The sequence below is a fragment of the Rhinichthys klamathensis genome, unplaced genomic scaffold (assembly GCF_029890125.1).
Source record: "Rhinichthys klamathensis goyatoka isolate OS25496 unplaced genomic scaffold, OSU_Roscu_1.1 h1tg000241l_1, whole genome shotgun sequence".
Lineage (NCBI taxonomy): Eukaryota > Metazoa > Chordata > Actinopteri > Cypriniformes > Leuciscidae > Rhinichthys > Rhinichthys klamathensis.
Genome location: NW_026606763.1, coordinates 440207 through 467996, shown reverse-complemented (window position 1 = coordinate 467996; position 27790 = coordinate 440207). Strand labels below are relative to the sequence as shown.

General features: G+C 39.7%; 1 protein-coding gene across 3 annotated transcripts; it reads right to left on the bottom strand.

Moving 5' to 3' along the window:
• Nucleotides 1-1035: 1035 nt before the first annotated feature.
• On the bottom strand, nucleotides 1036-27295 carry adarb1a (adenosine deaminase RNA specific B1a). Of its 3 annotated transcripts, none has more exons than XM_056265850.1 (11): nucleotides 24621-24721; nucleotides 21204-21230; nucleotides 17049-17117; nucleotides 7067-8004; nucleotides 6104-6218; nucleotides 5852-6020; nucleotides 4611-4762; nucleotides 4333-4501; nucleotides 1856-2037; nucleotides 1590-1768; nucleotides 1036-1471 (listed from the first exon to the last, which is right to left on the bottom strand). In XM_056265850.1, the coding sequence occupies exons 1-11, from the start codon at nucleotides 24718-24720 to the stop codon at nucleotides 1295-1297; spliced, it is 2277 nt and encodes a 758-aa protein (XP_056121825.1). In that variant the 5' UTR covers nucleotide 24721; the 3' UTR covers nucleotides 1036-1294. The 3 variants fall into 3 exon arrangements, with proteins under 3 accessions (XP_056121825.1, XP_056121826.1, XP_056121827.1); XM_056265851.1 differs by lacking the exon at nucleotides 24621-24721 and adding an exon at nucleotides 27263-27295 and having other exon boundaries at nucleotides 1037-1471; XM_056265852.1 differs by lacking the exon at nucleotides 24621-24721 and having other exon boundaries at nucleotides 1037-1471; nucleotides 7067-8050.
• Nucleotides 27296-27790: the final 495 nt, after the last annotated feature.

Here is a 27790-nt window from a genome sequence, read left to right as displayed (position 1 = left end):
GTATTTCTGCTGAGCTAGTGACATTGGGCATCAACCACACGACAAATCCTAAAACTTTTCAAATATACTGTCTACTTTCTTTGTATTGCAGTTCTATCTAATAATGTATTAGACAGGACTGTTAAACAGATCGTAAACTAATAAAGACAGAATGCGAGCGCTGTGTGCTCAGGCTCTGGCTTTTCTCTGTGCCGTCAAAATAAAAGTCACAACAACAAGCGCGGAGACAAGAGTTCCTACTGGCGGTGCGAATGCAACTGGGAAAATGTCCCTATAGGGGAACATTTCGTTCCCGGGGAACCACCCTGGTGGCTAGTTTCTAGAACTACCTGGTGCGAAAGCCCCTAGAAAAACTTCTTTGGTCTCACATTATACATATTACACACTAATACATATTTGTTTGAAAATGCTTCTTTTTCTCTCCGTTTTGGCCTTCCATCCACATGACGGAGCTTTTTGAAGACGCACTCCCAAGTGGATAAATTTGAAAACGCTGTTTTCGCGCTGTAGTGTCGACTGTAAAAACTGAGGTATTTGAAAACGATGACGCATGTTTAGTCATGTGACGCATATTGTACCCATAGATATCTATGGTTATACCGGCATTGTTGTGCCTGCTATATACTTTCATAGCGTTGCTAAAGAGAAATGTTCCTTTGTACAGTCTTCATACTGCATTCCTACAAAGATGACTGAAAATTTACTCGAAATTGTTGTCCTGCGGCAAAACATAATGACAATTGTGTTTTTGACCAAGCGATTTTGAGTGCAACCTGGACGCAACACTGAGTGGTGGGATATTTTGCTAATAAAATGATTGTGCCAGAAGAATAGCATGATAACTTTATTATGTCTGCTCTCTCTGTATCATTTTGTGAACTTTTAGTTCAGCAGTAAGGTGATTTAAGCATTTTCAGACGTTTCAATGGGGATGAGCAACTTTTGGAAAACGCTAGTGTGGACCGGGAATGAAACTCTTTGAAATGAAAACGTCGTTTTCAAATGTATCCGGATTAATGTAGACGTAGCCATAGTCAATAGAGTTAACTGTGTGGGTTTGTTTAGCGCAACATGTTGTCCACCTTTTACCCAGCGCCAAGTTTCCAGTTGGGTTCTTTTTAAGCCAGCCATTTTTTGAGTGAACATAAACATGTTATTATAGATAAGAAAATGAGCGACTTGCAATAATAACAGAAGCAAAAAAGTGACAACTGTGGAGCTTAGATTAAAACCTTGCATTCCATGTAAATGTACAAAAGATCTTTTGCAGACAATCCCTTTCTCTCGGTTTATCTTAAGGGGTGAGGGAAAACTGGTCTTGTTCGATGGGCTTTTCAACCCACGCTCCCAGTCCCGCTTTGTTGAAAGCTTTGAAGAGAGTTTGTTTAGCTGCGTGATACTCCACTGCCGCTTGTTTTGCCTCGTGGTAGGAGCCCGGACGAGATCCTCGGATCCGCAGAGTCTCACTGAGCTGAGAGAGGTAAATGGATATTGGCATTTTAATATACCAAGTTACCATATTATTTAAAAATGAATCCTTGATTGTTTTGATTTATCCATTATCATCCACCTTTAAAGAAATGCTTTACCTTGGCATGCAGACAGACCCAGCGACTGTAGAGGACATGTTTGCAGAGGTGAGACTGTCTTCCAAGGTCATCTTTCCCCGTGGTAGCGTTAATGATCTCCAACCCCTGATCTCCGACCGTCCAGTTGACGCTGAAGTTGGGAGCTTTCCCAGGTTGCCTTGCTTCTGTGTTACTAATACCTGCAGATGAGAGAAGAAACAAATGTGGTTGGGCAAATAGTTGAAAAACTGATAAAATCAACCATTTATTAATTCGAGATGATTTACCACTAAGAAGGGGTCTGTTAAGGGTGAACGGCTGGGGCAGATCTTCCATGTCTGCGATGCGCTGGTACATGGCTCTGGAAAGATGGTCGGCATGGTACAGACTTCCCAAAATTAAACTGGAAAAATAGATGGGTTCTGAAAAGTAACTCAGAAGAGATCCCTGCACTCCGATCACGTTCCATCTACAAAGGCAGAAAGAAAACCCGGAAATGTTATTGAAAATACAGGTGTGCACCTGGTGAACCTTGTTCATTGATGATGGAAGGAAACGTTAAAGTCTTCGTATGTAAGCGGTTCAAAAAGAGTCACCCCCTGTGGACATACAGCATGATACTTATGTTGCAGAACAAGCCACAAAGGAAAGAAACAACATCCTGATTTCAAGAAAAAGCACTAGCACAGAGACGCATTTACGGCAACCATTGAAATGATCGGAAAAATAACACCTGGGGTCTATAATCTCAATCACTGTAATTTCTTCAAGGCCTTTAAAAGGAGTTTTTTCCAAAGGTGACGCATGAGATCCGAGCTCTCGAAAAGCCTAAGTTCACAGCTGGATGATAACGACCGCGTTTAACTGGAGTGGGATTCTTGGCATCCAACATGAGGCATGCGGATGTGTTCACGGCAGCAGGCTTCCCTCAGCAGGACGGCTGTTTTTTGGAGGCCATAATCAGAGTCCTAATCAGGGTCCAAATGCCCCTGCTCCAGGGAGCCCCCCGCTCTGGAGAGAGCTGAAGTGATTGGGGTTTCAGAGCCAAGAAGACAGCCAATCAGCTGCTTTCTGAGTGCCGCTGGATGCATGCGACAGAATGCTAACGAGATGGACTCATTAAAGGTTGAGCGCAACAGGAAAAAAGTGAGACTGTCATTGGAAGAGTTCGACATTGAATGGATCAAGGATAGGTGTCGACACAAAAGTGGGCCACCTGATGTCAGCAGCTTTTTTCTCTCTCAATATGAATCATCAACTGAAGCTTCAGCCGTGTTTTACATAGAAAAAGTTGTCTAAACTGTGCATACTTCAAAGATAGAAATCAAAAAGAAACGGTTTTAGCTAAAACATGAAAAGGACAAATCAAATAGATTTGCTAAATAAAATAAACCCCCACTGAAGTTCATAACTATTGCAAAGACAAACTTTTAATTTGCATAATTATAATATTTGAAATATATATATTTAAATGAATCAATGCACATTATTTCACATAAAACATTATATATATATATTAGTGCTGTCAAACGATAAAAAAATTTAATTGCGATTAATCGCATTAATGTCATAGTTAACTCGCGATTAATCGCAATTAATCGCACATTTTTTAATTTTGTCATTTTATCTCTTGATTTCTTTTTGTCCCATTATTTTTTCTCATTTTAATGCTCTTATCAACATGGAAAAGTGGATCGGCTTGCTTTGTGCAAATGTTTTTTATTGAAAACAACATTGACAATACTGTGTTCAATTTCACACTAACATTCTCACTTGGAGCAAATAATCTCTCACACAATATAACACTGTCCATCAATAAAAGGGTGAAAGAAATACTGACGAGGTACTGATATTGACGAGGGGGCGGAGAATTCGCATCAGCTGTGTGTGTGTGTGTGTGTTAGTGTGTGTCCTTGGCCATCAAGTGCTAATTCAGACTGGATGTGCTGCGATGATGATAGCTCAGTTCACAACGACAAAACACACAGATCACTTTGGTCTCGTCAATGGAACCATTTGGCAACTTTTTAAAAGTAAACTTTCCATTCAGAATCTTATTGGCATCCATTTCGGCGTCTCGCGCTCGTCATCCACTCAAAACGAAAAGTTAACCTCAAGGAAATACCTCGCAAGCCGTGCCTGTTGTTTTGTTTCCAGTCTAGCTAGATCCGCTTGCGCTTTCAAAACGTCCTCGCGCGGCGCAACCCATTGAAATGAATGGGTTTTGTAGCGCCGCGCATGCCGCGTCCTGTTGCGAAAGCATGTGAAAAAAAAAAACTACAAAGTTTGCTAGGCCAAAAAGACCGCTAATCGCGCGATAAAAAAATTAACGCCGTTAAAATGGGTTTGCGTTACTGCCGTTAATAACGCGTTTAAATAACAGCCCTAATATATATATATATATATATACACACATACACACATTTATTTTTCAATCCCACCCCTTTAAACACACAATTCAAACATGTCCTGGTGGATAAAAACAAGTCCCACTTTTCCACTTGTGTATTATGGAATATTGCAGTATTTATTATAAATTAATCTGTGCACATCATCAAATCACAACCATCCAGTCAATTTCAAGACTTTGCCAAGCTGTTTCATTCGGATATAGGTCAAAATAAGGAAGAAAAATCACCACTTCTGTTTTATGCTGACTTAGAATAAATTAATTTAAGAGAAGCAATTGAGAACACATATTTTGTATTAAAACAATGTTAATGGTTCGCAGTTCTACTTAATTTCGCTATTGATGGCACCATACCTTGCAATCTTGTCGCTACATGACATAGTTAGCAGTCGCTCTCCTTGCAAGACTCCATCCCAGGTCTGAATGGTGTTAGTCGTACGAACGGGTATCGTACCTTCTCCAGACTCAATCTTGGTTCGCAATTGTCCACGTGCCTTGCGGTTTGGATGCCGATCACCCTGGTCTACAAAGAAAGAGAATAGAGTTTAGTTTACTACTTTTTAAAAGCCCGTCCTTATTTTAGTGCAACAACAAAATGTGGGAATCCATCCATCCGTCATAAAAAAAAAAACCTTCGGCAGCAGCCTCATGAGGGGAGAAAATCCGGGCGTCTCCACAGGGCGACGTGCTAATATACAGATGGAACTGAATATCGTTTTTTAGCCGGTAGCCATGTTCACTGCACCATCTGAATATGGATTTCTCATGTTCTTCAGTGCTGTCGCTATAGAGAAAACACACACACACACACACACACTTGTGTGATCTATGATGTCAACAGAGGCCATTAAAAGGGCTTTGAAATGTCTATAATTGAAAATAGGTCCTTGGCCCGACACCCATCTCATCAAATCTGTCATTTATTATTTCACAGTGAATAAAAGGTCATGTCTAATTGATTACACACACATAAAATAATTTTGCACATCCACAGGCTAGTGTGAATGATGTTAATACTTAATGATTACAAAATAAATCATTATTAGACAGTTTTGCAAGCACCCAAAAATTATCTTATAATATAATTTATGTATTTATTAATTATGTATTTATACATTTTTTACCACATTAAATTAACATTAAACTGACAACGTTACATAACAGCATGCAAATGTATATATTTGCATGCTTTTATGTATATAAATATATATATATATATATATATTGCAAATGTATATATATATATACACTACCGTTCAAAAGTTTGGGGTCGGTACGGTTTTAAATACTTTAAAAAGAATTCTCTTCTGCTAACCATGGCTGCGCTTATTTGATTAAAAATACAACAAAAATCAGTTATAGTATTAAATATTATTCCAGTGTAAATCAGCTGTTTTCTGTGTGAATATATAGTAAAGTGTAATTTATTCCTGTGATCAAAGCTGAATTTTCAGCATCACCAGTGTCAGTGTCTTCAGTGTCAAATGATCCTTCACAAATCAGTATAATATGAGGATTTGATGCTCAAGAAACATTTATTATTATTATCAATGTTGAAACAGTTGTTGGTCTGTCAGTTGTACAGTTTTTTTTGTTTTGTTTTTTAGGATTCTTTGATGAATAGGAAGTTCAAAAGACTTTTGTAACATTATAAATGTCTTTACTGTCACTTTCGATCAAATTAATTATTCCTTGATAAATAAAAGTATTGATTTCTTTCCTCCAAAAAATAAAAATAAAATTCTCACTGACCCCAAACTTTTGAACGGTAGTGTATATACACACACTTATATTTTATTTATTTATAAAACATTCATTCAATAAAAATACATTATTGCATTTTATAAGACAGAAGAGTGTGTGCGTGCGTCACCTGAGGAAGTATTCCAGCTGACTGTACAGGTATCTGAGGAGGGATCGGCGTGCGATGATCTCAGCATGGCAGTCGTTAAGAGCTAGTCCTCGATCACTCATGTACTCTCCGTTTATACACTTGGTTCCCGTGGTGACACAAATCACCTGAGCATCCTTCACATCCGTACCTGATAAAATGTTCGACGGGAATTAGCCAAAGAGAACATGTTTCTAGATCAACGTTCCTATCAGAAGTGTGCATTGTGCTTACCGGTTGTCATGACAACACCTGAAAGGACTTTCCGCCGTGCATGTGGAGACGTGAAGTTGTCTGTCAGCTCGCTAAACTTTTCCACAACTAAACGAGAGACGGCGTCTGCGAGGACCTGTGGAACCCACAACCGTAACTGTAGAAACATCTCTATCAAAATGTACAACGTATTTCTGTAAATTCCAAATTCTAAATACATGAAGTTGTTACTTTTAAACGGAGCACGTTCCATTTCAAAATGGCTGACAAAACGTGTCTTTAATGCTCGATCTCAAAAGAAATGAATTGCTTGACTGACAGACTTTTGCTGAAAGATCTCTTTAGACAGAAAGGTGAGAGTGATGCGTTTTCTTGTTTGAGAAGTGCTCCTGTCTCTGATTTTAATTAAGATTCTGTTTATTCTCTTCGGTTGTTATCAAGGGGGAATGGGAGGGATTGTGAACAGGATTAGCTAATGTGTAAATAATGCTGTGTACACTGGCGCACCGATTAAAGGTTTAATGCTTGACTTCATCTGAAATCCAACTGAAACGTTCGTGTGTAGATTCTGATTTAATTAAAATTGTTAAATGAAGACTGGCAGAAGCTTTATAAAGGACAAATGATGGTTAAGCAAAGCTACCCAAGCATAGCATTTAATCGCATTAAAATTGCTTTTTCAATATCAAGCTTGATAAAATGCATGACAGAGGTCCAATGTATGTGGTCTTATAGAAATGAACTGAATTCATTTATGGCGTAGTCAGTTATGTGCATCGTAGTCTTAGCCCATTATATGAGGTAGTTTTGACAGGTCATTTTGATATGGTAATATTTAAAAACAAATCGTAGACAATAAATGAAAAAGTTATTTCAGAAGAGTGACGACTGTATTTAGCTGGTGTGTGTTGGTCATGTCAAAGGGGAAAGTACTGTAAATAACAACCCCTTATAAAAAAGAAAAACGGGGTACACAGTTCTCACCTGAGGCAGGTGTAGCTGAAGTCCCTCTCTGGGGATTGGCTGTCGAGATGGCGTCTGGTCCAGTTGCATGTTAAAGAGACCTGACAATGCCGCTTGGGCTGCCCTCGATTTCGCCAGTTTTTTATTCCGGCCGGAACCTTGGAACATCTGCGTATCCACAGTAACTGCCATTATGAAGTTCTTGGCATGGCTTTCACCGCTCTCAGCCACGAACTCATACTTCAGTCCCGGCCGAAGCTCATTTAGAATCATCACAGCATTCTTGCCACTGCCTGTAGGGGGCGTTGTGAGTGCAGGGGGTAATGGGAGAGGAGGATGTAACCTGTTGTTGTTTTTCAGAGTCACATAGAGAGGGTATTTGTTTAGAGAGCAGAGAGACCCATTGCTGCCGAGACTCAGGTAGAAGGGTTCATCAGGCTTTGCTGGCGTCTCAAAACCGTTAAAAAGCATGTCCGGGAAATCAGCTTGATCTGAGGTGAAGTCTGCGTTAACGGTCAGCGTGCGACCCATCGCGAGATGAGCTTCGGATGCATTGGGGAACTGAACAAAAGAGCGCAGCGCTTTTTCGGCTGCATTCAGTTTGGCTTTCTTCTTTGTTGGGCCGGAGCCCTCAAACAATTGTCCGTTAACCTCGACGGTCATAACGAACACGGGTGCATGTACCGGCCCTGTCTGTGACAGAAGTTTATACTGCAGTCCCGGTTTGATTTCATTCAGTTGCATGAGAGCATTTTTCGGCAAGACCGGCCCTTGCGGTTTCCTGCGCTTCTTGGGGCGGAATTTGGAGTGTCCGTGGCCTTTATTGCCCTCCTCCAGTGGGCGTTTCCTGCTCAATCCCCGAGTGCTCCCATTGGCTACGTGAGGCCCCTCCCCCAGCGCTTCCTTGGAGGAGAGGTTGTCCAGGTTGCGGTTTTCTTTAACGTCCATGCTACACGAACCTGTGATGTCCAGAGAGAGTAACTTACAATGCCTTCGGTGCAGGACCTTGTAAATGTAAAATTTAGAGATTCTATCATCTTTCTTTGTAACTGGATGGAAATGATACAATCGTAAAAGTCAAGACAATATTAATATGGCTTTAAAAATATTAATATTGCTTTAGAAGCATTTTTAACTACAGATGGAGAGCTAATTACCTTTTTAATATGACAATAAATACATTTGTAGATCATACTTAAAGCACACTAAAAACTCTAGATATTTACACAATTTCCAAAAGAAAATGTGATAAATATCTATATAATATGTTACAGGAAAGAAGCAAAACTACCTAAACAAGTAACATCAAACCAACCAGTTGCCAAAGCTGATGGAAATGAGGGTAAATTCTCATTTATAACATCCTGCAGTAAAAGCACAAGTTACTCCATTTGGTGCTCAGGAAAAATAAATGTATAGAGAGAGAAAACAGAGACAAGAAACTACTGAAATACACAGTGCTAACAGAAGGTCAGTATTAGATGTCAGTGTAATGACCAAATTTCTGATTAGTGATGTGCATTCTGTGGTGATGCGAGCCTCAGATGCACTGGGAAACTTTAGGATACTTACGTAACCCCGGTTCTCTGATAACATGAGAGAGGTATCTCACTATGGGAACGCCTCTGAGCGTGACAGATCTGGAAGTACCAATCACACCACGTCTGTCAGTTGACAGACCAATCACGACAGTGATGCGGGAGTCCCACCTCCCTCATATAAACCACTGCCAGTGGTCCCTACTTCATTCTCTGCATATCTCTTCTCCGTGCACTGCAAGGAGGGACGTGTGGTGAGATACCTCACTCATGTTATCAGAGAACCGGGGTTACGTAAGTAACCTAAAGTTCTCTTTCAAACATTCGCTCGGTATCTCACTATGGGATATAGACAACTCCCGTATTGCAGATATGCTTCCCTGAAGCAGGCATGTCAACCAACTCAGTGATGTATGCGACATAACACTCCATAATGAGTGTGTGTGTGTGTTTTTTTTTTTGTTTTTTTTTACACACTTAAGACGGAATGAGCCAGTGATGGCTCAGTGACATCCATTCTATAAAATCGGACAAAAGTGTGAGGCGAAGCCCAGCTTGCTGCTGCACATATGTCCTGAACTGAAACGCCCTTAAACAGTGCCCATGAGGTAGCCAAACCTCTGGTAGAATGAGCCTTCAGCCCTTCCGGAGGACAGAGACCCATGCCATTATAACCTAATATAATAGCTTCCACTACCCAGTGGGACAGGCGCTGACGCGAAATAGGTTTCCCTTTATGAGAATCAGCCCATGAAACAAATAACTGATTACTCTTCCTTAGTGCTTTCGTTCTGTCCACATAATGACGCAACGCACGGACAGGGCACAAGCAATGAAGCCGCGCATCCTCTGACGAGGAAAAAGGCTGCGGATGGAAAGCCAGTAAATCCACCTGTTTACAGGCGAGAGCTGACTCGCTAACTTTAGGCACAAACGCTGGATTCGTTTTGAGAGTTACTCTCGACTAATCCATAACGAACTGCATACAAGAGTTATGAACCGATAGCGCGTGAAGTTCACTAACCCGCTTTGCGGTCGAAAGAGCCAATAATAAAGCAGCCTTTAGCGAAAGGAGCTTTAATTCAACACTCTCTATTGGCTCAAAAGGGGGCTGAGATAGTGCGTTAAGGACCACAGGCAGATCCCACGGCGGAATCAATGGCTTTGAAACCCTGTTCAAACGTCGCGCACCTCTCATAAACCTGCATACAAGCGGGTGTTGACCTATAGTGTTTCTGTCAACCCCCACATGACACGCCGAAATTGCGGCAAGATAAACCTTAACAGTTGAAAAGGCTCTGCCCTTATCCAAAAGTTCCTGCAGAAAACATAACACATCCGCCACAGAACAGAGAAAAGGAACAATGTGTTTTTGTGCGCACCATCGTTCAAACACAGTCCATTTCCGATCATATGCAGAGCGCGTCGAAGCCGCTCGTGCATTCTGAATTGTTTCAATCACACCCGGAGGCAAACCCGTCACTCTCAAGTTTAACCTCTCACGGGCCAGGCCCAAAGAGGCCCTAGAAGACGTAAACAGAGTCTGAATGGAACTCTGTTTCCTTTCTGAAAAAGGGATAAACAGCCGCGAATTGACCTGATGCGCTCTTCGGACAGAAAAGCTTGATAAAGGTCCGAGTTCAGTCTGAGACCCAGGTAAATTATCTCTTGTGTAGGCACCAAGCAGCTTTTTGTTTCGTTTATCTTGAAACCTAAGCTCTCCAAATGAGACACAAGCATTTGTGTCTCTCTCTCTGCCTGTTGCCATGACGGCGCGCACAGCAGCAGATCGTCCAAATATGCTGACACTCTTAGACCCATTATTCTCAGCGGTGTGAGCGCTGCTTCCACACATTTGCTGAAAACCCTGGGAGCCAGACACAAACCGAACGGGACTGTCAAAAACTCGTAGGCTGTGTCTCGATAGGCAAATCTGAGGAATTTTCTGTGCGCCGGGTAGATGCTTATGTGAAAATATGCATCTTTCAGATCGACTGACGTAAGCCAGTCCTTGGGACGAATAATTTGAGATAACGTTTTTAAGGACAACATTTTGAATCTGTATTTTCTGAGGTGTTTGTTGAGGTTCCGTAAATCCAGAATAGGACGGAGACCCCCCCCCTCTCTTGGGAATGACAAAGTACCGGGAGTAAAAACCTAGATGGCTGTTCTCCGGCGGCACAACTCGAATAGCTCTTTTGTTCAATAAAGAGGTTATTTCTTCCTCCATAATCTGAGCTGACTCCCCTTCTGCTGTTGACATTAACACACTGTTGAAAAGTGGAGGTTTTACAGCAAATTGCAGACGATAACCCCGGCTTATTGTGGATAAAACCCAGGGGTGTACTGCGCATGCGCGCCAGCTCTCTGCGTGAGCAGAGAGCGGGCCGCAGCAGCTCTCGTCCACTAGTGACGCAGCGGCGCCATCTAGCGGTGGAGCTGGGTACTGCAGCTCTGATTTGGAATTTTTTGTTTTTGTGTGTGTTTTTATTTTCAAACATTGCTGTGCCCTCGGCCCACTGCCTGGATGCACAGGGAACGTGTTTATTATTTTCACAGCACACATATCTTTCAGAAAACAGCCCTCTGCCCTCTGTTTTAACCCCGTGGGTGGAGGGAGGGAAACTTTTCTGTGAGGCACTGGGGGAACTGGTGCTTTTCTGTGAGGCACTGGGAAAACTGGTGCAAACTTCACAACTGAACCGGTCATAGGGTAACTTTTTTCTTTGAACAATTCCCGTGTCCGACGCCTTCTCTTGGCGGGAGGGGGAGAAAATGACCGCTCTCTTTGAGGGAGGATAACAACAGATACTCCGTGAGTGCTGTTGCTCATCCCTTCTTTCTGAACCTGATATAATATTAGGTTGCTCGCCGTTTCTTCCCTCCCTGAGGGTTTGCTGGTCGGTGTCTGGCTGCAGCCGCTGCAAAGGAAGGTTTTCCCCTCGGCTGAGCTGACTTAGACTGTGGCTCAGTCTGGTGAGGCTGAGAAGGTCTAGGGCCTCTGAAGTCTGACCGACCTCTCTGCTGGGGGGCATCAAACCTGGATCGTGGTGGTTGAGAAACCTTAACGGTGGATCTGCGAGGGAGGCAGGTTTGGAAAGCCTCACCCTCTTGTTTCTTTTGATCACACCTTTGTCGCATAGCAGTGACCGATGCCCCGAAAAGAGCTTTGGGCTCAACCGGAGCATCCAAGAAGTCAGCCTTCTCTCTGTCTGACAGCCCTGACAGCCCCAGCCAGAGAGCTCGCTCGCCGACCACTGCTAGGCCCATGCTGCGGCCACAGCTCTGGACCGGACCTCTGGAAGTTCTCAGGTTCAGATCTGCAATAACGCAAATCTCCTCCCAGAGGGCTGGGTTTGGTGTCCCAGCATCCATTTGCCTCCCCATCTCTTCCATAAGCTCTGCTTGATAAGCAGTGAGGAGAGAGGTGGCATTAAGAGCCCTCACTGCCAGTGCAGAAGAGCGATAAATCTTCTGAAACACTGAGGCTGTTAGACGCTCAGTGCGTCCTGGCAGTGAAGCTGAAGCCGAGGAAAAGGCTGCCCTGCGGTTAGGGTGGAGATGATGTGCCACTGACAGCTCGACAGGAGGGGAATTTGACATCCCTAACTCCTCCATTTTATCCACATCCAGCCTAGAAAATCCCTTTACAGGAACCCTGTGTGAAAAGGGCTTATCCCAGAAACGTTTCATTTCTGAAACGCACGCGGGGACCGCTGGAATGAGCTGTTTAGCTGGTAGGGCACGTGCCGGCAGTCTCTTGCCGTCATAGAGATCTCTCTCCGTCCCCTGGCCCGTCTGCTGCGACGGCCAGTCTATGGAGAGTTTCGCCGCCGCCCTCCGGCACATTTCCAGTAGGTCGAGCTCCCCCTGAGCCGGGGAGGGTGAACCTTCGCTTAACGCGCTGCCTGGCCGGGAGGGATTCGGCGGGAGGATTGCATCGTCGTCATCCTCCTCACCATCGTCCTCCAACAGACGATCGATGGCCTCGTCGTCCTCATCGTCCTCCTCTCTTACATCCGTAAAGGATCCAAAAAGGGGAGGTAGTTGGGGGGAGACCTCGTCCATAAATTCGCCCCAGCTGCATGACGCAGGGGGCTTTTTAGCCTCCTCCGCGGGCGGCGGAGAGAAGCAGGGATCTCCCTTGTTAGTGGCCGCGACTCGCACTCTTCTCTCTAGCACCCTCGACGGGAAGAGAGAACAGTGAGGACAGCCCTCGGGGTTAGCGAGGGCTGCCTGAGCGTGTCTAACCCCCAGGCATGCGATGCACAAAGGATGAAGATCCTTGCCTGAAATCATCGAACCGCACGCACACGGACGTGAAGTTTCTGCTTTCGGACCGCCGCTTGCAGAACTTGCAGTTGCCATAATAATAATAACCGTATCCAAGCTCACCACAACGTGTAACTCAGAAGAAAGGAATATCCAAGAGAATTCGCCCTAACACGTTAATTCTCGTGGTATACCAGACTCAAATAAAAAATCACCGTTACAGTGGTAAAAGACCTGCTAACAAAAAATAGCTGCGTTCGGTGACGTACCTCGACGGCTCGTCTTAGAACAGTTAAACAACTATTTTGAAGACAGGTCCAACTGAAGGAAAGCTTCCAATTTTGATCTTCACGGGGAAGAGATCGAAGAATGAAGTAGGGACCACTGGCAGTGGTTTATATGAGGGAGGTGGGACTCCCGCATCACTGTCGTGATTGGTCTGTCAACTGACAGACGTGGTGTGATTGGTACTTCCAGATCTGTCACGCTCAGAGGCGTTCCCATAGTGAGATACCGAGCGAATGTTTGAAAGAGAACTGTAAAGAGTGCAAGCATTTTCCGCTGCATTTATCTTGGCTTTCTTCTGCATTGGGTCTGGACCACCTCATCAAGTTGCGTCACAGAATGTTTAGGCCAGACCAAAACTTTCCAGGCTCTTGGAAAGTGGAGTGGACATGACTTTGGTTGTTCCTGGAATCTTTGGTGGAGGACGTACACAGGTAGCTACACAAACCTGTGATGTCCAGAGAGTGAGCAACTTCGGTGCAAGAACTTCAAAAGATTTATTCATCTCCCTGTAACTCGATTTAAATGTTGTTATCTTCTAAAAATCAATGGCAAACAACACTAACAATTATGCAGGTAAATGTTTTACATAATATTACACAATCAGGTCATATCATGAAAAATCAAGTTCAATCTACTATTAAGGCATTTTTGCTCACTCTGCAACTATTAAATGCATGACCGCCCACGATTACGTCAATGCAAATTTAGTATTCAAAAACTTGACCAGAAGGATAGTGAGGAACCGCAAGCTACAAAAATATATATATATATAAATCGCAACCAGTTATCATGCGGACATAAGCATAAACTTAAAACATCCTGCAGTACAATACTACTCGGGTGCTTAGGACAAATATAATGTGAATAAAAGACAAAAGAAAGAGAAAATGCTGCCTTAAGGTTTAGACTATTGAGATCAATCTAAGGAGTATCCCTTTCTCACTACCATAAAGACCCATTAGAGCATAGGTCTTCAACCCTGCTCCTGGAGGCCCATTGTGCTACAGAGTTTTACTCCAACCCTAATCAAACACACCTGAACCAGCTAGTCAAGCTCTTCAGGATCGCTGGAAAATCACAGACTGAAGCAGGTTTGATATAAACTCTGCAGGGCAGTGTGCCTCCAGGAGTAGGGTTGAAGACCTCTGCATTAGAAGACAAAAAGCTGTGTTTGCTGTGGCTCTGGCCACTCTCCACCAAAAGTTTGCACTTTAGTTTGATCTGAGACAACAGTTTGTACTTCGGTCCTCATCTCATCTCGTTCAGTTGCACAACGGCAAGACTGGCTCTTGTGTTTACCTGTGCTTCTTGAGCATCATTGTCGAACAATCCTGGCCGTGGTTGTTTCTAGTCTAATCCCCATGGATCCTATAAACAAACCTATGATGTCCAGAGAAAGTAACTTTGCCTTTTGATTCAGGAGCTTATAATGTTAAATCAGTGTCAGAAAGAGACTGACAGAGATCTACTGGAAGGGTTGAGGGTAGAAACGTATAGAAATCAATGGTAAATCTTAAGGTGCAATCCCATCTCCTTACCTTGAAGACCCTATTCGTAAACATTTAGTGCAATAAACAAGCTCAAAACAAACAGCACATGGAGACCATGGATGAATCTTCAAACAAAACAGTTTAAACACAACCAATAACCCAAAATAATGCTTCAAAACTCCACACAGGTATTCTGTTGGTAACTTGTCCTCCTGGGCACGGTGTTAACTTCCTGACCATGCCCCCTACAGACAGTGAACTAGTGCACAGTACCCTCAAATAGGGCTGGGCGATATGGCCAAAAAAATTATCACGATAATTTTTTTATATCAGTCGATATCGATAATTATCACGATAAATGTCAAATCTTTATTTCTTTCAAGTTTAATGGCAGATTTTTGCTCCTAAGTGAAAGTTGTAGAAACCAGTGTGTTAATTGTGGTTTTAAACTACTCTTTATTGTCAGAACATATCATGACAAACACTTGCCAAACATATATTTCTTAGTTTCTGCATGTGCTAAAGGGGGATATTGTTTCAAGTCTTGAAACAGGTTTGTGTTGCCTGACTTTGATGGCACGTATCTTCAGCACAGTTTGCAGTGCAGGCTGCAATATTAATATTACATGTTTTATCTCGAAATGCATATTTAACAGTGAGTTGACAGTAAATCTGCATCCTTACTCAAGCTAATACTATGTTAAATTTATGTTCATTAACAAAAACAGTAACATCTGTTAAAAAAAATTTAACAACCACATTTTTATTTGGTAAAATGTAATAATCTGTCTGTTTGAGTTTTATTAAAATTAACCATTGGTTACCCAGTATAATGCATTTAGATCATGATAACCACAGATAAAACCAGGCATAGACTATAGCACCTCACTATCATGGCAAAATTTAACTTTGTTTTTTTATGGTATTTGTATGAAAAACAGTAGCCTAAATACATGATTAAATACTGTAATTATATTCCATTAGTCCTTTAAATACATTGTCTACATTAATAATAATATAATACAATTCAATATGTATATCCAACATTTCATAGTGCAGCTAATATTACTAGGCTAACGTTACAGTAAATCCATGGTAAATGGATGCAGTATCAATTCAGATTGTCTGTATCGTTGCGAACAGTGTTTCTCCTGTTTGTCAGCGCTATCATCTGCCTTTAAACTGGTTTAAATCATAAATCACCGAGTCATTTGTGTTCTTCGCTGAATTCAAGCGCTTCTCACTGGATCTCGTGAGCGAGACAAAACGCGTCTGCTCTAGTGAGCTCGAGCTGCCGTTTGGACTTTGAGCCGAGCGGATAAACGGTCCTTGAGGCGCGCGCGGTTCAAATGAGTTTTGTTCCGCTTTTGGCGCATAAACATTATTGAACATTTATCGACCTCTTGATATCGTTTTATCGAGAAAAATTATATCGCGATAATTATCGTTATCGTTTTATCGCCCAGCCCTACCCTCAAAGACAACAATCAAGTGGAAAATACGTAACAGGATCTCACTGATAGAGCGGAAAACCAGCAGAAGAGAGCAGAATTCAAGGGCTGTCACTATTCGTGTACATCCGCTATTCTGTACATCCGCTGTTCTGAAATGCCTGAGCAAAGTCTGTCGTCAAAGTGGTTCAGTATAATTACCTCCCAGAACTGTCTCACACGACTGCGTTCCCAAACAGCAGGCATCCGCCTACGAAAGCATGATAACTTTATTGCGTTTCGTCTGTGTGGTCTGAGGTGGCAGTAATTTAGGGGAATTGCCAGTTTTACAGGAAATGACGATTTTATTCTCTTCGGCTCACTAGATGGAAACGGTGCTTTATTCGCTAATGTATTATGCGATATTCCAATTTTGCGCACAAGTTAAATTCGTAACTTTGGATAGAAAAATGGCTATTGACAAATATATTATTTTGTAAAATGTGTTGTCAGCACCGACGTTCCTACACGCGCGCGGGGGGGGGGGGGATTTGTGATTATCGTAATACCTTGTTGTCCCAGTTTTTCCCCAAAATATAAAGTATAGCAATACTATATATGACTGTTCACTCATTTCCCACATAAGCACCAAGTCTCAATGCACATGGAAAATTTGTGGTAACTGCTAAGCCACAGCCTTAACAAGAACTGATGAACGAAAATATACCATGCTGAACTTTTAGAGACAGGAACAATTAGAGACAGGAACATTTAAATAGGTCTTGAGGATACTCCTTCCCATCTTCCACTTAAAAACAAATGCAGTTTGTGCCAAAAATATTGGCGCCCTTTGTTTGCAACTCTTTTAATTACGCAAAATCAGAACATTGTTGAAACTGAAACATCTTTCCACATAAGAGAATTTATCCACATATAAATTTCCAGATAGATGGAGATAGATAAGGAAAAATGACAGAACACTCACTTATGCGTTTCTCCTCATCCACATCCAGACTGCAGAACTTCTGCTGGCCCCTGGGCCGCCCACTGGCTCCTATAACAGAGAATCGAAGGGAAGGACATTTAAAATTCATCTCTGATCATGATTTCTGCTTACTGAAGTCATCTGTTCCCACTTACACCCTCCGCCTGCTCCCTTAATGAGGCTAATTAACCGGCTTTAATGACGGGAGACATCTAATGTGCAGGTGCAATTATTGCCCAATTAAATGCTAACATTCCCCTAATGAATCAGGGAAAGAGACACTTTGAGAAAACAGTCACTTATAGCACTCGAGCTGAGGCAAGGAACAAGTTCTGAAGAATTAGACGTCTGTTGGGGAGGAACAGTTCACCGTTTATTGGATATAATACTTGAACATGCTTTAAAAACCGAGGTCATACCGGTTAGGAGCAACATCAATGAGGAAAAAAAAAGAATAGCAGAAGACATTTTACAATCACTTTTCTCTCATTCTCAAGCTTCGCCACATCTCTGTAGCAACATTTATGAAATCTTTTGAAACAAATATTGGCAGAAACAAAATAACCGAATCCAAAGGCAGGGAGATATGAAAGTGTCTGTGCGGATTGGCTTGAATGAGGATACGGCAGTCAGTATGAGTCTTTGAAGGGGCTGAGTGAAGTGGATACAGTCGATAAGAGACTCTGTGATAAACAAGCCCGAGAAGCTCGATAAATCATGAAAGCTATTAAAGCGAGTGACGTGTGCAGGCACTTCAACAGAAGCTTTTTAAAGCCGATATACCGACACTCAAGACATAAACACCATTTTATTTCCTGTCATCTCAAGTTTTCAATCTTTCTGAAATGTCCCATTTGATGCCGGACTGAGCTGAGAAAATGTTTTAGGTGAACAAACGCGAAATCAAAAGACCTTCCTCTTAGGAACCATTATGCATGCAAGAACTGGAATATAAAGTGTCGGGAGTTGGATAAAATCACATATTCTGAATGCGAAATTGGTCCACATTTCACTCTGAGATAAGTGCACCTGCTTGTTGATGGCGACCACCGATTGATGTTGACGAACGGTAAAATGCCATAAAAGAAGGGTTAGCTGTGGCAAGCCCGTGGAATAATAGGAAGCATTTCTCACAGTGTGACGCCTGGCACATTAGTGGTGTCGCTGAATTAGCCGACATCACTCACCATTCAACATCTGTTTTAATCTTGTTTTAATCTTATAATTATCGTGTCTTTTACCACAATTTTTCTTCTCGCTTTCAGTCAAATTGGAGTCAAACTGTATGCAGTGATCTCTAAACTGGCTTGTGACTCTGAAACTGAACTTTAGACTTGAACTTGTAAACTTCATCACTCTTAAAGTTGAAAAAACAACAACACTTGGCTCTCTTAACGGAGCGTTTAAGATATCAGCTATTAGCGAGAGGCATTTCTGAGTTGAAATGGCATCGCAGACACTTTTAGCATGTTGGAAACTGCATTTGGTGCTTTAAAACAGCACGGGACGTTGCATTAAATGCCACTTGTTCAGCACCATGGAGAGCTGCGGGCTAAGAAAGATGAATTCAGGACCACGGAGAGCAGCCGGCTTTAAATGCACAGCGGGTCTTTCTGAGTGAAGGGTAGATGTACGATCATAAGACGCAGCCTGAACGCGAGCAATAGCTCAGCTCTACGACCCTCCAGCTCATCAGGAAACACTATGGGAGTGAGAGAGACCAAAGGGAGAGCTGAAGAAATGCAGAAAGGGATAGAAAGAGAGATCTGGACAGATAAAGGTGTGTGTGTTGGAAGTGTAGTGCCAGATAGAGAAGTGCAGATAGAGAAAGACACTTGGCCTGATTCTCTCCAAGTGTCAGCAAAAGTAAAGAAACAAACTTTCAGAGTCAGCCTATAAGGTATTACGGTCCACAACAAATATGATTGGTCTTGGATTAAAGGTAAACCAAACAGAAATGCTAACTCCTTCAAACCAGTTGTCCATTATTCTGCACCAAACATTACTTTGTTTTGGCTCAACCAATGGTGTAAGTTTGGGGTGTGGCTATCTGTTTGGCTGACCAATGGCAGAGAGGTACAATGTTAAGAAAACCTGTTTGAAAATGTCATAGGTTTTCCGTTTGGTGACACGTCGGGTGAAAAACGTTTCCTTGATAGCCCAGGCAAAGTAAAATAAAACTAATTGTAAAATAATTTTTTTCAGCATAGATCATTTCTATAAGGTGTCCAGAACAACATACTAAAAGTCCTAAGAAATCCTAGATATCTATATATATATATACACACGGAAATATGTTTTATTCTCATCAATCCAAGATGTGTGCCAATAAAGACAACAATACTATTTTTTTCCTTTGCTCCTATCAAAATAAAACGTTATACAATGAAAGTATCCATGAAAAGTAAAAATATTTGTATTACAAGTTTCTTTGAAAATGAATTTTAATATGCAAATGAGCTATACACTAATCGAATGTGCCCAAAATATACCCAAATTGGATTAATTTTTTCATTGACATTTACTCCTACCACAATAAAACTTTACATAGTAAAAGTATACATGAAAAGTAAAACATTTTGTATTAGAAGTTTCTTTGAAAATGAATTTGAATATCCAAATAGCAATATACTAATCGAATATGCCCAAAATACACCCTAATGGGCTTATTTTTTCCTTTACTCCTATCACAATCTAACATCACACAGTGAAAGTATACATGAAAAGTAACATTTTTGTTTTACAAGTTAGTATCTTGTAAAACAAAAATGTTGTTAGTTTCTTGGTAAAATCTATTTTAAATATGCAAATGAGCTCAACACTAGGCCTTAGGCCACATTCATGTCCATTCAGTAAGTTAACCTATGCATAAACACAATAAATTTGAAGTCACTTGCCACACTTACCTGGGTCACTTGCCACAAAAAGACTTATATTGACCTTAAGAATTGATTGCGCAATCTTGCCTCCAGTTGCTTTCTAAATTATAATTTTTTTATTTGCAAAAAAGCCTTACCTAATGACATTCCCCCACAGATAACATCAGAAGAAAGTCAGAATAGCCATCTAAGTCATTAGTAACGTGGTAAGATTATATTTTGGGCTGGTAGATTTACAAATGATTGTTGGTAAGATTATGAGATTACTGGCAGAAGTCATTCTCCCACAGAAGACAGATGAAAAACCAGATAGACACACTTTCCAGACATTCCAGCTCTTTAAAATAATTTTGCCAGACACCAAAGCTTCTCTTTTTGTAGTTACCAAGTATTTCAGACCAGGTACTACCAAGCCAGGCAGTTTTCAGGTTAGAGGCCAGTCTAAAAGCAGCATTGCCATCATTGGCAGTAGGATGATTAGATGAAGATTGGGCGGAAGTATTTGTCATACATATGAAAGGTGTTTCTGCCTATGCAAATTAGGACATATTCAATAAGTGTGGAGCTCATGTGCATATTCAAATTCATTTCAAAAGAAACTTGTAATACAAAAAAAGTTACTTTTCATGTATACTTTTACTTTGTAAAGTTTTATTGTGGTAGGAGTAAAGGAAAAAATTAAGCAATTTTGGGTGTATTTTGGGCATATTCGATTACTGTATAGCTCATTTGATTATTATAATTCATTTTCAAAGAAACTTGTAATACAAAATTTTGTACTTTTCATGGATACTTTCATTGTGTAAAGTTTCATTTTGATAGGAGTAAAGGAAAAAAATAGCCCCATTGGGGTGTATTGTTGCCTGGCCTTATTGGATTGATGAGAATTAAACATATTTCCTCAACTAGGATTTCTTAGGACTTTTAGTATGTTGTTCTGGACACCTTATAGAAATGATCTAAGCTGCAAAAAAAGACTTTACAATTAGTCTGTCGTAAAACGCTACTTTGCCTGGACTATGAGTGGAAACTTGAATTCAACCCTACAAGTTATTTTTACAATTTCCTAGGTCACTGAAAAAACTGAACATATGCTTTGAAGTCTCAGAAAGCGGTCTTTAGAAATGTGTTGTGTTTAAAAATGCTGCTTTATGGCCAGAGCTTCTTTAAACAATAAAGTGCATCAAATTTAACATGCAATATTTGACAGATTAGTTTAAAAATACATGAAAATTGAACATATATTTTTAATAGACACACACTATATTTTCCCTACCATCATTCATTGTCTTGCTGAAGATCCCTGTGGAAGCAAAAATATATATATTAGTGACAGACCAACATCCGATTTAAATTTCATAATATGAGTTACTACATAATATTTTTTATTAAAATATGGTAGTAAGTAGCAGTGTTGCGGACATTATAATCTTTACTACATAATATACACACAAATTAAAACATATACTGTATATTTATATATATATATAGTTTTAATTTGTGTATATTAAAATTTGTGTATATGTTGTTGAATTATATATATATAATCCAACAACATTACTGATAAAGCAGCAAAAAATGATGCGTCCAATATAATGTCATTTCTCAGCTTTGTGAATGTGTCATAGCCTCTTTAAACTTGGAGTTTACAATGATAACTGCAAGTCATCAAATAAAGCTTGCCATCTTTTAGACAATTAGCATCTGCCAGTATTGCCATGTCTTCACCACAGGACCTGTAAAATTTTTATGACAGCATTCGTTTAGTGCCGACTCCATAGGGACTCGGCGGGCAGCGGCAGGGCTGCGTGTCAATTCGTAAAGCTAATCAAGCGATTTCATCATTTAACGCACATGTACTGAGACATACACGCCAACAATGAGATAGAAAGAGAAAAATGGAGTCAGACATACTGAGACAATGGTGGGAGTTTGGGGTGGCACGTGGCAGTTGCATTTTTCCGAGTTTACAATTTATCATTTCTACTAAAATTCACTGTTACATTCACCCAAAAAGGAAATTAAATTACTTCAGTCACCCTCATGTCATTCATTTTTATGTGGAACACAAAAAAAAACATTCTGAATTTTTTTTTTTTTTCTCCATACAAGTCAATGGGGTCCAGTGTGATGCTGTTTTGGACCCCATTGACTTCCATTATATGGACAAAAACAGTTGAAATATTGTGTTCTACAAAAGAAAGCAAGTCATACCGGTTTGGAATGCCATTATACAACATAACTTTTTTATGTTTGGGTAAACTAGGAGCGAACCTCTAAAAAAAAGTGAAAAGCCACCATTATCCTCAATGCATGAAGGAGCGTCTAAAGGAGCAAACACAGGTGCCACTGATGTTACAGATGAGAACAGGTGGGATAGATAACACACTTTATCAGCAAAGCTCCAGAACAGACCACATGCCACGGAGACGGATTTATCGCAAAGTCCATCAGAAGGGAAAAGGGGGAGAGAGGGTGAAAGTGAGAGGAGGAGACAGGTGGACTGGACACGGTCTCGGTTTCGGCTGGTCAAACCTGAATCGCTTGAGCTAATGCTGAATTTATTCCCCCCTCCAGTAGATTAAACTCACAGTCCGTCCCCCAGGACTTCACTCCACAACACTGGGTCTAGAGGAAATGGGTTTTTTTATCTCCATGTTTGAGCATGAGAGACGATGGCACAGGGTGTAGAAACGCTTAAGTAACCATGTTTATCTAATTTGCTGTGCCCCATTTCTGTTAAAAATTTCATATTTTCAACCAGGCATCTAAAAGCGAATAACTTCCCGGTTCATTTTGTGTGTGTGTGTGTGTGTGTGTGTGTGTGTATTTTCACCCAGCCGATGCCAGAATGTCTGCAATCCTTGCTTTAGGATTAGGATAGAGAGCAGTCAACCGATTGTCAAAAAGAAAAAAAGGTTGTAAGCAGCGTTTTCCAAAGAAATCGAGAACTTCTCATTCAAAACCATTTCAGTAAAAATGACAATTAGCAAAACTAAATAATAAAGTAATACAAATAAATGAGTAATTATATGAAATGTTATTTTAAAAAAAATGTATATTATTTTTAGTTGCTGCTAACGTTTTTGAAATTCTATATACAATAAATGTGAACGGGTCAATTCGTTTAGTAAAAATCATCATTGCACTTTATCCATTCAATTTGCATTTAGAACCGGAAGACTTCAAACCTGCAAAATTATTGAAAGATGTGAAATTCCCATAATCTGAAAACAGGCTTCTGAGGGTTATAAATGCAATAAGAATAAACATTTCCACATTCTTTCTCCCTCAAAACTACTAAAAGAATCATCGTTAAGGTATCTAAATCGTTCAAACGAATCAAAACATGCCATTACTTGTGATTCCCACTATCCCAAAGTAGTCAAAGAAGTCATTGCCATTGTAAAGGGGAACAAAGGCAAGATCATATCAAAAGGCAAAGTTAGTTTTATACTTAAACAACTGCTTATTAATATCTCAGGAAGGACTCCGGTCCATCAAAGCATCACATATCTGCGGAAGTGAATTAAAAGGTTATCTTTTATCTTAATTCGAACTCAATTGCTCATCTTTGGAGTCGCGGCTGCACTGGACTGGAGTGGCGGCGTAACCATGGTGAGAGATTAGCAGCGTGAAGTGGCCGTTCTAATGAGACGGATTAAACTTCACACATGAGGAGCTGTCTGAATTGAACCTGCTATCTTCCGCCTTCAGCGCCGACACGACAGTCTCAAGAAGAGGGAGAGAGAGAGAGAGAGAGAGAGAGAGAGAGAGAGAGAGAGAGAGAGAGAAACAGTACAAGAGCTTTTACCAACCTCGTCTAAGGGCAAGACGCAGGGGAACATAACGCTTGACAGCTAAAACACACCAGGTAGACATAATGCAAGTACTAGTCTGAGACTTGATATTGTAACTAAGAGCTATTTGAACTTCTTCAAACACATTTTGTCCAATGAATTTCCATGGCTTTTCCATTAGTACATGACTGGATTTTTAAAAGTCATTTTATGTTCACCAAAATAAAAAAATACAATAGCGGATTAAATGTTTAAGAGCCGAGCACAACTTAAAAACATTTTATAAAATTTAAACGTATTTATTATTTATTAAAAATGTACTATAGACGTTTCAGTGGCTTGACTATTTATATTAATTTAATAGAAATGTAATTGATAAAAAAAAAAAAAAAAAAATTCATGGCAGTTGGAATCAAATTTAACTTTTATTTGCGTTATTGATGCCGATATGTGCTGAAAGTAATAAACAACTATTTGTGGTACAAACAGAAATCAAGTATACTCAACTCAAAATAAATATGTTCGCTGCACAACAACTTTTTATTATCAAGAGAAAAACGATTTAAAATCATATTATTTTTCCAGCCTCGCAAATCACAATTTTAAACATTTCAAAACTTTCCTTGGCCCTGATCCTTGTTTAACTACATATCGGCATCGTTAACAAATCGCAAATAAGAGCGACGCAAACAATACTAATGGACAATTTCTGCAAACAGAAATCTACACATAATTTAAAGGATTATTTATATGTAGTTGAAACAAATAAATCTAACAAAACAAAATAAAATAACAAGTGCCAAATGTTTACAGTAAACATTTACGATTTAAGAACTTAGATCCAGAGCGGCTCAAAGTGATTAAGCTTTTGTGTGGAAAAACAAAGAGTTTACCTTTGCGTTCGGATCGTTTTTTGCGTCTTCTCTTGAACCTCCTGCGAACGAGGCAATAATACGCGCCCATGCTTTGAGAGCAGCTCTGACACTGAGCCATAGGAAATCACAGGATCTCTGTCTCTCTGGAGCGAGGGGTGAGACGGAGGGAAGGAGAGGGAGGAGGAGAGCAGGAGTGATGCTCTGTGGAGAGGGAGGGCTGACGGGACTGTTATAGGGCTGATGGTGGGATGTACCTGCTGTGAACTCGACTAGTCACTCCCTCGTGTCACTGTCAGTTCAGCTTTCAGCTTTTTTCCTTACAAGCTTAATACAGAACACCATTTACCTTCAACAGAAGTACCTGTTATTTGACCATTTTTATTATTAATAGTCACATTTTTCAATAAGAAATATGTTTTTAAGTAAGATTCATTTTTAAAAGAAATATAGTTTAATTACATTTTACTAAAATTAAAATAATTATAATAATTTATTTATTATTTACATTTAATGTTAATTAATATTATTTATTATAATAACATATACTAATATTTTATTTAATATTGTATTGATTAATTTTATTATACAATTAATGAAAAATAGTGTTAAGTAGTCATTAAATTAAATAAAACAATACAACAGTGTTCTTTTTTTAGACCATTATTTAATAAATCTTCAGTAAACATCTTTAATTTCACCAAGCTGGGGTGATTATAAAAAAATAAATAATACAATTTAAAATGACATTAAAATTAAATAAATGTAAATTAAATACACTTTTTACATAAATTAATAATAATAATAAATAAATTATTATTTACATTTAATTTTAAATACAAGGAAAAGTGATTGTATTTTATCAATTTCATTATAAAATGAATGAAAAAAGATATGGTTTCTTTGTTAACATGAACTAAGCATTAACAATACATCTACAGAATTTATTAATCCTAGTTCACGATATTTCAACATTTAATAATACATTGTTAAAATCAAAAGTTATTTTGTTAACATTAATTAATGTACTGTGAACTAACATGAACAAACAATGAATTACTGTATTTTTATTAACTAACATTAACAAAGATGAATAAATAATGTAACAAATGTATTGATCATTGTTAGTTCATGTTAATTATTACATTAACTAATGTTAAATGAGACCTTATTGTAAAGTGTTACCAAAAATATTATTTAATTTATTTTCATTAAATTAAAATGAAAATTACAATATCTTTTCAGACCATTATTCAATACATCTTTAGTAAATATTTTAAAGGTGCCCTATGTAAAAATTGAGGTAAAATTATCCAAAAAATGAGCTACACGCATCAAAAGAATGAGAAGAAATAAGTGCAATAATGTCATTAAAAAATTGACAAGTTATAGTGCTGCCGAGATATAAACCTAAATTAGCATGCTAAATTACTAGCGCCGGCCCGACTGGTGTCGTAATACCAGTTTCGGCCATGGGAGGCGGTATGCGGGCAACATACATAACCACCAGCCAAACTGCAGTACACGAATAACTCGCACGGCTTGTGGGCGTACTTGAACCTGATGTCAATCGCGTCTATATGAGACCGGGCATTTATAATTTAGTGTTGAGATGTTGTTCATTGAGTCTCTAATCTCTTAAAATATCCAAATGAACTGCGGCCTTACTATCGTGTCAATTGATTTGATTAATATGCGCGAGGGAGAGAGAGAGCAGGAGGACTGCGCTCGTGTTGTTTGAAGATGTGAGAGTGCGCGCGCGCGGCCGGGGCGCTCTCTCTCTCTCTCTGCTCGTTATGCGCCCTGTCAAGCGCAGCAGTCATTATATTCTACATCACTCACCGATCAAAATAGGCTTAGTTTGGCGGGACAAAGCGGACGATTTGACGGTTTTTAGAAGATTAACAAACCGAAACTAAAAAACAGACTAGAGTAGGCCAACTTTCTGGAGGTATACTGCCCCCATCTGGTATGGAATATGCGGAATATGAATTTTATTTTTTGGCAGACATTCCACATGGCACCTTTAAATTTAACCAAGCAATTTTTATTTATTTAAATTAAATATACTTTTACATAAATAAAAATAATAATAACTTATTATTGACATTTTAGATTAATTTAATCAAAAATTATTGTATTATTCAATTGTATTATAAAATGAATGAAAAATAGTATTGAGTAAAGTAATGAAAAATTAATAGATTAATAGCATGGGGGGGGGGGGGGGGTTGGCCTTTTTAAAGTTTCTAAGATATTAATTTGGATTTGTGTGTAAAAAAACAAAAAATCCCTGAAGAACAGAGAAAAGCGTTCTTATACTAAATGCTGAAGGTTCTTGCAAATACAGTCAAATAATTCAGTCTCTGATGTGTACACAAAGAGCAGTAGAAACTCGATCCACAGACACATTTTAAGGCAGAACGAGAGTAAAAGGTGAAGTCGGAATACCTACAAACTCAGTGCGATTAGCAACCCTCTGCCTCCCTCTGGTGGACATTCACTAAAACGCACCACAATTGATATCTGACACGCAGCCACAAACAGGATTACCTCCACTCAACTCACCAACAAATGCAACGTATAGAAACCAGGTAGCCTAATCAGAGCGGCAGATTACTGTATATTTTGCATATGAAGTTGTATAAACACATGAAACCCACCTGTACGTTTGCCCTCCTTTTCTGTACAAGCCAACCTGTAACAAAAGCACAGAGATATCAGCATGTTGACGGTACAGCATTTTTTTCATTACAGTTGAGGTTGACATTGACTTCCATAGTAGAAACAAAATACTATGGAAGTCAATGGCTACCGTCAACTGTCTGGTTTCCAACATTCTTCAAAACATCTTCTTTTGTGTTCAACAGAAGAAAGAAACTCATACAGGTTTTGTACAACTTGAGGGTGAGTAAATGATGACAGAACTTAAATTTTTGGACGAATTATCACTTTAAAGGGATACTCCACTTTTTTTGGAAATAGGCTCATTTTACAACTCCCCCAGAGTTAAACTGTTGAGTTTTACCGTTTTTGAATCCATTCAGCCGATCTCCGGTTCTGGCGGTACCACTTTTATCATAGCTTAGCATGCATCATTGAAGTGGACAAGACCATTAGCATTTCTAAAAAAAAAAATGACCAAAGAGTTTCGATATTTTTCCTATTTAAAACTTGACTCTTCTGTGGAG